We start from the raw sequence: 12,622 nt of genomic DNA, 5'->3' as shown, positions 1-12,622 counted from the left end.
AAGCCCAGTAAGCAGAGCTAGACCTTGGCTTTCTTTGCCTCATCACAAATAAACTTAAGGTTGTAGCACCTCCCCCGCACCCACATTAATTCATCAAAGGAGATGGGGACAAGACAGTTCACTGGGAGGGTAATTTACCCTGCTGGATGTGTCCTCTTTGACTTTAATGTGAATATTTAAGTGTCAGTCTTTTGCCTGTTATTACTTAATGTCTCTAGACATTAATGCCCTTATGTTCCTGCTAAGGGCAGTTCTCCAAAGTTTCACTCCCAGGCGTTGGCAATGATTTTCTACGGAGAGCTATCTTGCATAAGTGTATCTGCAATGGTGTCCTCATTAAAGGAATGGGGACTCTTATCTTCAGCAAAGAGCAACTCATACTCAACCCACTTATTGCCAATATCAGTAGCTGGGAGCTTGTGCTTATTTTTTAGTAGTCCCACATATACCCAAGGATAAGTTTACAGTGCAGCCACTTTCCATTACAATCCATGAAGCTATTGACCATGATATACTAACTATAGCCAAGTCTTCCTACTATATGGTACAGTAGGCTGCAGAAGAAAAAGCCACCAGCCAGAAGACGGCAAAGAAGAAACAGTACAGATTACACCTGGGATGTGGAGAACCATTCTTCTCCCTAAAAAACTAGATCACCATGGTTGAACACCTTTTGACAGGTCCTTTATACCCAGAAGTAGGGCCTATGCAGGAGAGTCTGAAACAAAAAAAAAGATACTAGGTTGTTGGGTTTGTTTTTTAGGCTTATTTATTTATACTGAGAGAGAGAGAGAGAACAAGCAGGGGCGGGGCAGAGAAACCCAAGCAGTCTCTGTGCTGTCAGCAGAGCCCCAGTGGGGGCAGAGAGATCATGATCTGAGCCAAAATCCAGGCTGACGCTTAACCGACTGAGCTACCCAGGTGCCCTCTAGGTTTTGTTTTATCATTATTATATTTAATAATATAGTGACTAATAAAATAATACATATTTTCACGGAAAACTTGGAAAATAAATAAGGAAATAACAAAAAACTACCATCAATTCTATAACCTCTGCTAGGTATCTCAGTGTCTGTCCTTATAGTCTTTTCTTCCAAGTATAGACATACACTTTTTAAAACTCACAGAACTGCTATGTATGGTCCAGCAATTTTCATGATCAGATCTTGCAGAAAATATCTGGCGACTCAAGCTTTTCCTAAGCAGAAAATCTCAAAGTTTCAATTAACATGGGGAGCTCCCATCCATAACTAGATTAGAACAGAGGTTACTTCTGTTCTTTTTCATCTTTGATAGATGCACACAATACAGCTTAGTCCTCTACAGTTTGAACTTTGAGATGAACCAATCATTATCCGGAGATATTTTTCTCTAACTTATACAGTCTAATTTTTTAAATAATTATATTTGTTTCCTAGGATTGCAGTTCGACAAACAAAGTAGCATAAAACAATGGAAGTGTGTTATCTCAGTTCTGGAGGCCAGAGATCCAATCCATACCCAGGTGTCAGCAGGGCCATGCTGCTAGGGAAGGCCCCAGGGAAAGATCTGTTCTGGGCCTGGTAACTTCTGGCCTTCCCTGGCTCGTAGGTAGCCATTTTTCTCCCGGTGTCTCTTCAATGTCATCTTCCCTCTGTGTCTAGCTGTCTCTGTGTCCAAATTTCCCCTTTTATAGGTACACCAGCCACACTAGGTTAGGGCACACTAAAGATCTCATTTTATTTATTTATTATTTATTTATTTATTTATTTATTTATTTATTTATTTTTTAATGTTTATTTATTTTTTTGGGGACAGAGAGAGACAGAGCATGAACGGGGGAGGGGCAGAGAGAGAGGGAGACACAGAATCAGAAACAGGGTCCAGGCTCTGAGCCATCAGCCCAGAGCCCGACGCGGGGCTCGAACTCACGGACCGCGAGATCGTGACCTGGCTGAAGTCGGACGCTTAACCGACTGCGCCACCCAGGCGCCCCTAAAGATCTCATTTTAACTTGATTACCTCTAGAAAGATCCCATTTCCAAATAAGGTTACATTCTGAGGTACTGGGGGTTAGGGCTCCAATATTCTGGGGGGGACACAATTCAACCCACACAATAACCAAGAGAGAAAAACACTTTCCTATTTTATAGATGGACAAACTATAGACCAATGCTGGGTAGTATCAAATGGGAAGGATTTCAGGGTCACTACTGAGAAGATACGTGGCGTCCTCAACTGCCTCAAAGAGGCCTGGCAGGACAAAGTGGTCTTGACTGGCATAGGATAGTTACCAGTATTTATCTATCTATCTATCTATCTATCTATCTATCTATCTATCTTCCCAGACATATTTTTTTCTTATTTATTTATTTATTTATTTATTTTTATGTTTATTTATTTTTGAGAGAGACAGAGACAGAATGTGAGTGGGTTAGGGGCAGAGAGAGAGGGAAACACAGAAGCAGAAGCAGGCTCCAGGCTCTGAGCTGTCAGCACAGAGCCCGACGTGGGGCTTGAACTCACGAGCTGTGAGATCATGACCTGAGCCGAAGTCGGACGCTCAACCGACCGAGCCACCCAGGCGCCCCTATTTTTCTTCTTTTTAAAATTATTTATTTAGGGCAGCCTGGATGGCTCCGTTGGTTAAGCGTCCGATTTCGGCTCAGGTCACGATCTCACAGTTTGTGAGTTCAAACTTGGGATACATGGGAACCCTGCTCCCCAAGAACATGGACTAACAGAATGGGTTACAGAACAACTACAGTACAGAGAATCAGCCCAGTGATGGCTGAAGGCCCTTCTCCTTCTCAAGCACCAAAGTTTCCCTTCTCCAGGCTTCTTCATCCCTACTGTTTGGCACAAAAGGGGAAGCTTGCACCTGAATTGCACAGGGTAAACCTTTATATGATTGAAGAGAGATGATAAGTGAAGAATGATAAGATGAATGTGGATTATATCCAGTATTCTACTTAGAAGCTCTCAGGAGCACAATCCTCTGGTCTCTTTTTCCAATGTGGTTCCCAGTTCCTGGGCTACATGCCGAGATTATATGCCTTCTAGAAAGGAGCCTTGCCCTGTCTGGATATAGCCCAATCCTCCTCTTCCATAATCCAACCTCTTCTCAAGGGCAGAGGTCAGGTAAGAATGCACAAATTAGAGTGGTCAGTAGGATCCTGCGAAACCAAATACGTACAATCACACGTCTATTTACATACATACAACTTGAAGTAGGGAGGACAGAAAAGAGCCTGAAATTCAAGGTGGGGGCAGCTAGTTCAGAGTGGGAGGGCTAAAAGCCTACCAGGAACTAAGAGCCCTCTGAGATCTTGAAGAGCAGCAACCTCCTTCCCAACCAATCCCCGTCAGCTCCAAAAAGGATGAAGGGGAAAGAGAAGTCATCTTCATGCCAGCCTCTGCTGGACTACATCATTTAAAGATTAGAGGTATGGCCAAATGTGGGCAGGGAGCAAGGCAGGAGGGAAGACCAGGCTTCTTTTCTTCCAATTAACATACTATCTCAATATTTGGGGGACCCTGACATTTCAACTAAAGAGTTTGGGGCGATGATTTTCATGTTCCTCAGTTTGCTCAGACTGATTATCAGTAATAAGTCATAGCCAGGTGACTGTGGAACGCCGCACATGGGCCTCTCCCTCATGATCTGTCCCGAGAGGAGCAAGCATGTCCAAGGGAAGAGAAGGCAAATTCAGTCCTGTGACACCTCCAGGCGGCCTCAGCCTACCCAGGTGTCCAGGTGCTCTCTCTTCCTCTGGAAGTGCTTTATCTACATTGTTCTTTCAGTTCCTTCTGGAGCCTACCTCCCTTCTACTTCAGCTCAGGCTGGGAAGCTCCTCACCTTATCCCCCTTCTTCTCAGCCTCAGCCTACTTAATTCCCACGCAGTCTTTCATCTTACATCACAGGTCACTGCATTTCCCTTCTACCCTCCCATCCAGGTGCCCATGTTATAAGCTTTTCTGGCAGCTTGGATTTTCCTTGGAGTACCTATCAAGATTTTCATTACACATCAGTATGTGTTTTGATTAGTGTCAATTTCTCCCACTAAACTCTTAAGCTCTGAAACCAGAGATCATGCTATTTTGTCCATTACTGTGTTCTCTCACCCAGTAACCCTTGGCACATTCAATAGTATAGATGCTTCGCATATATTCTTGACTAAATAAGTATGTGCAGACCTTAACATAGGAAATAGTTGCAAGACAAGGTTTCTGGGTTTTGGAGGGGGGCGGGTTCTGGCGTGACTAGCATCTTTGTGGTTCCCTGAGAAGAAGCTTAATTCACCATGAGTCTGTGATCTCTATCTTTGCCTAATGATTTGAGTTGTGATCCCAACAATGCAAGTTGAAGCTAGGTTCAGTTGCAAATGGCAGCCACCACAGAATTATTTTAGAAGAGAAGTTAAGATTCCTTCTACCTTTCCTTGAGGACAGGACTATTACTAATGCCTTACAGTCCAAGCAGCTTAGGGTCCAGAGAGGGAACACAGAGAAGTAAAAAGACAATCCAATAAATTGAGGTGCTCTAATGGCTTAAGCACAGGCAGGAAGTGGGGTGGGGAAACAGAAAAGAGACTCTTATCTAAGCTTTGTGGGCATCTGGAAGATTTCTGTCAAACGTAATTTCTACACTAAGTCCCGAAGAAGATGTAAGAGGTAGACAAGAGAATGGGATAAGGGTGGGGCATCGAGTTGAGATGAAGAAATACTTGAAAAGGCCCAGATCAGAGGTGAAAGGGAGTATAAAGCATCCAGTAAACTGTGGGAAAACTTGAGATGTATGCAGGAAGGAAGTGCAAGAGGTGAGTCTGGAGAAAATGTGACTGGGGGTTGGGGGTTACCTAAAATCCATAGAGAGTCCGCAAAGGATTTTAATAGGGGGGTGACCCTTAAGATTTGCCTTTTAGAAAGATCTTTAGGCTCATGGTGTTGGAAGCTCTAGGCACCAGAGACTAGGACTAGAACCACTTTCTCTTGGAAGTCAATTTCTCTCAACTACACCACGCTTCTCTCTGAGAAGTGTTTGGAAGGAGAAAGGCAAGTCCCTAGATGATGCCAATAAACGCAGGCAGAGGGTGGCAAGTTGGAATAGATGTATATCTACGTGTTGGTTATGGGTATAGAAATATTTAGTTTTTTAGTTTAGCTTGTGAGAAGCCCTAGAGGAAATAGCAGGATTCACACCAGGGGACCAGTTGGTGAGCCTGGGAAATTTTTAACTTCTGTTTCCTCATCTGAAATATGAAAATACTAATAATTATAAACTTTTACTGAGGACTTATGCATAGGGTTGGTGTGGATATTAAATAATACCTGCGAAGTTTTCTGAAAAGTTCTACTCATGAAGCAGTTATTTCCTCCATTTTACAGTTGAAGCTTTTGACCTATTTTACACATGATAAAACTGAGGTTCAGAAAGGTTAAGTAACTCTCCCAAGGTCCGAAAATTAGCAATAGGACCCATTCATCCAAGACGGACGTGGAGGCAACACGGTCAATTTGGCACTGACTGAGGGAAAAGGAGGGGCTTTCAGCAGGCTGGAGATCATTTTGGACGGTTCTGGAAAAGTGTGTAAATGAGGACACTTGGATTCAAGTGACAGAAACCTACTGTACAACTTCTGAAACATAAAACACAGAAACACTACATTATAAGATCCAGCAGAGCTCCGTGGAATCCGGGGACAAGAACGCAGGCATCTCAGGAAAGAGTTGGAACAAAGGTTCGGTTCTCAAAATTCATCTTGCGTTTCAGCTCCTCTCTGTGCATCTGTTCCTTTCTATTTTTTTCTCTTTGGAACTGTTTTCCCTTTCTGTGTGTGTGGTTTGCATGATAGAATACATAGCCATGAATACCTTGCAAGTTTATACGTTGCCATTTCTTCTCTAGTCTCTCGGTTTTAATTTTTTTTTTTTTAATTTTTTTTTCAACGTTTTTTATTTATTTTTGGGACAGAGAGAGACAGAGCATGAACGGGGGAGGGGCAGAGAGAGAGGGAGACACAGAATCGGAAACAGGCTCCAGGCTCCGAGCCATCAGCCCAGAGCCTGACGCGGGGCTCGAACTCACGGACCGTGAGATCGTGACCTGGCTGAAGTCGGACGCTTAACCGACTGCGCCACCCAGGCGCCCCATCTCGGTTTTAATTTCAAATTCTCAAGGAACAGCCGTCGGCCTAATCTGGGTGAGATGCTCTTCCTAGAAAAATCAGCAATACCCATAAAAGCAGGGCCACCTGCCACAAACGCAGCTGCTGAGAGAATACTCCTGTGGGCTGCACCCAGTGCTCAGGGGAGAGCCAGTTACAAGGGGCAAAGTGGATGACAACCCTACAGATAGATGTACATTAAAGAAAAGAAATTGCTTATTTTCAGTTTTTCCTCTCCGTTCTCCACAGCCCAATTTTGCTGGTACATCTCATTTCCTTCTCCATTAAAATATCGATCTTACCGTGCTTCACATTCTGGGGAAAAAGAATTCACTTTTTGGGATAGGGAACTGTCAGGTGGGTATATATATAAGCCATCCTCAGAGGTGACTTTTTGCCCAGTGTGTTAACTCCAAGAAAAGCAAATCTCATAGTCACTAGCATTTCACAATTTCGTTTACCGTGCCAAGAAATTCTTCACAACAAATTCCTTCTGCTGCGATTTAAGTCCATTTCCTTTCTCAGACCGCTGATTAAAATTGGCTGATTAAACAGCTGATTAGAATTGGCTTTAAAGGGATTAATAGGCACTTGAGAACCCCTCAGCATTCTCTTTACCAAACTGCAAAAATTACAGACCCTTCAATACTTCCCAAATTAGATCTAATCCATATAGTCATGAGGTTAGTAGAACCAATATATGAGTATCACTCACTGGCACGTTTTCTCTCAGCCTTCCTTGAGTATCCTATTACAGAGGATAAAACTGCACGCAGGACTCACCTGGTCAGGATAGTTGATAAGTAAGGGGTTAGGGCAGAGGCAGTGAGGGAAGGGATTCAAGAGGCCTTCACAGAATCCACTGCAAGAAGACCAAGTGTGCCTCCATGCACCTGAAAGGTTACCCAGCAGCTACTCTCTCCATCCCTCCCTGGGGGTCACCATGTTCTCCTACCTGGGCATTTGCTATCCTCTTTGTGGGTCAGATTCCTTACTTTGGTAGATTCCACTGTTGATTCTGCTTACCTGTGGCTCAGGGTCAACGTACTACTTTCTCTGATCCAGTACCACCCAACTGATTGGCCAAGTCCCACCCTCAGTCCAACCAGCTATGGGTGGGAAGGCAGGTCCATCCAGTCCTGTGGAGAGATGAGCGCAAAATGGTATTTCTCCTTCTTTCTTATGTGTAATGCACAAGACTCCATGATAGCAGTTTTTTGCAAGGAAGCTTTCCTTATATATCTTCTCACGGTCCTTTATGGATCATCTCATAACACTTCTGAATGATTCCATTTCTCACTCTGCATGCTGAATTTTCATGATCATTTAATTCTAAATATTTTCTAATTTTTTTAGAAAAAAAATAGTTATTTAGAAGTGTTTTTAAAATACTCAAATATATGTAGTAGGAGCTCATTAAAAGTGAGTACATTATACATTCATATATATGGAAAACTTGATTTCAAAATTACCTGAGGAGATACACTTATGAATCTTCAAAGTTACTAGTTTACTAAATTTTAGTGGAATTATTACATGCCCTATCAAACGCTCTCTGTTGGAAATGCTGTGCACAGCTAGTTTTTATGCCTTTACTCATTCCTCTTATTTACTACTTGACCTTCTTAATTTACTCCTCCCTGTTCTCAGGCATGCTAGCCTGGCTGGCTCAATCCTACTGGACTGTAGCCATCACGAATGGCTTCAGTTCCCCTACACTCCCATAATAAAGTTCTGTTACAAAGAAAAAAGAGATAAGCTAATATTTGAGGCTATTTGAGGAGGGATTTTTTTTTTTAATTTTTTAACCTTTATTTACTTTTGAGAGACAGAGTGTGAATGGGAGAGGAGCAGAGAGAGAGGGAGACACAGAATCCGAAGCAGTGTCCAGGCTCTGAGCTGTCAGCACAGAGCCCAATGCGGGGCTCGAACCTACGAACCATGAGATCATGACCTGAGCTAAAGTTGAACACTTAACCAACTGAGCCACCCAGGGGCCCCTAGGAGGATTTTTTTTTTTTTCTAAAATAGTTCTTTTATTCTCACATACCTTACAAACTAAAAAAAATCTGATTCTAAATGATGACAACAATCATATATACAATGCTAAAATAAGATCACAGTACAACTAGGTCCTGTTGCAGCATACTACTTAAATTGAGATAAAGGATTTAGCCACTAGTTTCTATTGTATTCCCTTGAGATTAGTACTTAGAATTTTTGTTGGGTTTAAATACAAAATGGCACATAAATAATTGTAAACATGCAAAAGCAGGTCTATATGTAACCTGGAAGGCAATAAACAAAAATAAAAATAGTTGGATTAATTTTCTAAGATATTCAATAAAAATATTTTCAATAGATTTTTTGAGCACTTCCTGAAAGTTTGAGTGACCACTTAAATGACATTAATGACATTCCTCATCAGGACCTTGAAAGCTTTCCAATTACTGAAAAGTATGGTGAATGGTTGCTTCTTCTCTCCCATTAGAGGAAACATAAGAGAGAAATAAGATATTTTGCTACTCTGGGAAAGCTAGGTAAAATCCTGAATCTTTTCAAAATGTTAACCAGATTCAAGGTGAGTCCTGAGGTTTTGACTCCTAAAACACTGCTTGAAAACTTAGGAGGTATGGATCCTCCCTGGAAGTTATTCTGGGCACTCAGGACTTCCTGGCAAGAAACGACAACAAAGATCTGTTTTGCATAAAGTCACTACTCAGGTTTAACTTAGTAGATGTGAAAAATTTTAAAAGACAAAGCTTATATTTAGGAGATATATGTAAACTGAATCTAAAAAAGGCCCTAAAGAAGAGCAAAATATTACTTTGCCTCCAAATGATGAATAACAGCAAAAAGAATCAAAGGAAGTGGGGAAAAAAGAAAAATTTGGCACTGATATATGGTTTTTGTGGATAGGAAATAATAGGACCAGGTTAGAACTATAGTGGATTTTTAGATCTTGAAAAGGAATTTACAAGTTTAATCCAAATCCTTCAATTTACAGATGAGGAAACTTAAGGCCCATTATTTTATTCATTCAACAAACATTTATTGTGTGCCTATATATACGCTCAATGCTGGAAATACAACAATGAACAAGATAAAATATGATTCAAAGAGGGAAGTGACTTGCCCAAAGTCACAAAATGCAAGTTAGCAGCTAAACAGTCCCTTTGCACTGAACCCAATATTGTCCAATAAAATACAATAATTTCTTCACCTGTAAGCACAATAAGCATTTGACGAAGGTTCCATGCAAAGATAAGATGTTCATATACAACTGATATAATAATACTCCATAATATAAGGGATGTATATATATTATATTCAGATGGTTTTAGAATCTATGTAAAATAACCACAAACTTTCTTAATTAAGATATGAAATAATTTCCTTGAAAGTTCTTTTTAATTTTTTGGTGATTAGATATTCTATGTGCAAATTTTGACACCCCAAATTTTCAAATTTTTCAAGATGATTTCCAGTCATATAACTATGACTCTCACTATATCCTGTCTCCTTTAAATTGCAACTTTCATTCAACTAGCATTCTAATATTTAAGTTATTTTCAATAAATGACTCCATTTCCAAAGACCTACCTAGTTCTACCATTGCCCAGTTTCCCCCCTTAATCATTCATAGCTTAACCAGTTTGGTAACTTTAGCATATAATAATACAAACACTATGAGTTAATAAAATGTCCTGTATCCAAGCTTATGTCTTTAAAAGAAAACCTATGAACCTCATTTCAAAATGAACAATTGTACCGACTACAAAAGGGTAAATACGAGTTTGGAATATTTTTTTGTCATTCTGGCAGACTTAATAACCTTAAGAAAGCAATAGGGGAGTTCTTTATCATGGAAGAGAATAGGAGACCTTTACTACAGTAATACTATAAATAGTCTGAGTTCCTTTTTAATTAAAAACAAAAGGTATGAAATTTTTATAACTTATTGACATAAAGTTTTTGAGATAATCCTGATTGGAAAGTAATATTTACATTCCAACAACTCTGAAAATCAATGATGAGAGAGACGAGAGGATTTAAAAGGTACCTGTGCTACACTACCAACGTTACAACATGGAGCTCTAAGGTTGATTTTCCATCCTCAGTCTCCAGAAGGCTCTCCTACTGCTGCACTTCCTTCCCCTGGCTACGCATTCCCTGTTATTATTTGGGCTTCCTCTTTCCATAATAAGCTCTGTTGAGGACAGCCACTGACATTCTCCATCTCTGAATCCCTCCTTGAAGTACAGCACATAGCTGATACTCAATGAATCCCAATGATGGTAACAAAAACTTAAAAACTGGTAACATCTACTCTAATTCATATATCCATACTCTGAAACTAACTGTAATAACACAAATTAAGACATCAGAATTTGGTTCTACCTCAAACATCAGGAAATGTTAAATGCAGGGCAGGGCTGATAATTTTCAAGGTCTGGCCATTAAAAAACCCAATGGTTCATGCTGCTCTAAAAATAGCAACCACTTCTTTTAGATAGGAAAGATCAATTTCAAGCTTCATATAATGAAAGAACAAAGCTGTCTGGAATAAAAGAAACATCAAGTAAAGAAGAAATGACAAGATAATTCTATCTCTGGATTAAGACATTTTAATATACATAATGTATAGAACTTCATATAATTTATTAATGTCATTTTCTATAGGACACTGTAATTAATTCAGTGACATCAATATTGACCTTATACAGACAAAAGATGAAAGCTGGGTTTTCTTGTGTACCAAGTACAAAACACGTGCTAAAGAATTACACACAACAGTTATAAGAGATCAACTTTAAGGATGACTCAAGTTTACAGTAGTTGCTTCACGGTTTTCCCTCAAGGCTTGGGTGTCACCCAGTGTTGCCATGTCTGTGCAAATGCTATCTCTGGACTGTCCAACTACCTCCTTTTGCCAGCCCCACTTTTGCCTGTTTTACTGCTGCCGCTGCTCGACTTGCCAGATGATTTTGAAGAGAAGAGTCTTGTCATGAACTCAGAAACATCAGGCAATTCATGGTTGGAATTCAACATATTCATTGACTGTTCCATCTCCTGCAAGAAGACAAAGTACAATAATACAAAAGGCACTGGGATCCTTCAAGTCATTTAACAACTAACATTTCCATCAAGGAAGAAGAGGAATAGAACAAGTAGAAGCTACTGGTTCTCAGCAACGTTATACCCAATAGGACTTCAGAAACCACGTTTCTTTCTTTTCTTCTTTCTTTCTTTTTTTCTTTTTCTTTCTTCCTTTTCTCTTTCTTTCTTTCATTCACCTAATTTATTGTCAAGTTAACTAACATACAGTGTACATAGTGTGCTCTTGGCTTTGGGAGTAAATTCCCATGATTCTTCGTTTACATACAACACCCAGTGCTCATCCCAACAAATGCCTTCCTCAATGCCCATCACTCATTTTCCCCACCTCCCCAAGCCCTGCCCGTCCCCGCTCCCCCCATCAACCCTCGGTTTGTTCTCTGTATTTAAGAGTCTCTTATGGTTGGCCACCCTCTCTGTTTGAAACTATTTTTCCCCTTTCCCTTCCCCCATGGTCTTCTGTTAAGTTTCTCAGGATCCACATATGAGTGAAAACATACATCTGTCTTTCTCTGACTGACTTATTTCTCTTAGCATAATACCCTCTAGTTCAATTCACGTTGTTGCAAATGGCATGATTTCATTCTTTCTCATTGCTGAGTGGCATTCCATTGTGTATATAGATCACATCTTTTTGATTCATTCATTCATCAGTTGATGGACATTTGGGCTCTTTCGGTAATTTGGCTATTGTTGATAGCACTGCTATAAATATAAGCATTGGGGTACATGTGCCCCTATGAATCAGCACTCGTGTATCCTTTTAGAAACCATGTTTCATACCTCCTTTATATTACTAAGCATTGTGATCCTTTAATAAATGTCCAATAAATCTTGCCTAGGGTTTGATTTGGCTTATGTTTTCATAAACAGTACTTTCTATTATTATATGGGACCATATTCCTGTCATCTCATTTTATGCTTTTCTTTTTTTAATTTTAGAAAGAGAGAGAGAGAGAAAGAGAGAGAGAGACCATGAAGTGGGGAGAGGGGCAAAGGAAGAGAGAATCCTAAGCAGGTTCCATAAGTTCCATGCTCAGTGCTGAGCCTGAAATGGGGCTCAATCACATGACCCTAGGATTATGACCTGAACCAAAATTGAGAGGTGGACATTCAACCGAGCCACCCAGGTGCCCGTTATTTTATGTTTTCTGATTAAAATGCTTTCTGGGGCGCCTGGGTGGCTCAGTTGGTTAGGCAGCCAACTTTGGCTCAGATCATGATTTCGCAGTCCATGAGTTCAAGCCCCATGTTGGGCTCTGTGCTGACAGCTCGGAGCTGGACCCTGCTTTGGATTCTGTGTCTCCCTCTCTCTCTGCCCCTCCTCTGCTCACTCGCTCTCTCTCTCTCAAAAATA

General features: G+C 40.6%; 1 protein-coding gene across 1 annotated transcript in view; it reads right to left on the bottom strand.

The window, feature by feature from the left end:
• Positions 1–9,174: 9,174 nt before the first annotated feature.
• EMC7 (ER membrane protein complex subunit 7) overlaps positions 9,175–12,622 on the bottom strand; it is a 17,644-nt gene continuing 14,196 nt past the window's right edge. The window contains exon 5 of the mRNA XM_040492204.1: positions 9,175–11,220. Within this exon, the coding sequence (XP_040348138.1) occupies positions 11,068–11,220 (153 nt within the window). The 3' untranslated portion in view covers positions 9,175–11,067. The remainder of the gene's footprint in view (positions 11,221–12,622) is intronic.

Source organism: Herpailurus yagouaroundi, unplaced genomic scaffold, assembly GCF_014898765.1.
Source record: "Herpailurus yagouaroundi ecotype Mexico unplaced genomic scaffold, PumYag 184, whole genome shotgun sequence".
Lineage (NCBI taxonomy): Eukaryota > Metazoa > Chordata > Mammalia > Carnivora > Felidae > Herpailurus > Herpailurus yagouaroundi.
This window is presented reverse-complemented; position numbering and strand designations above follow the sequence as displayed.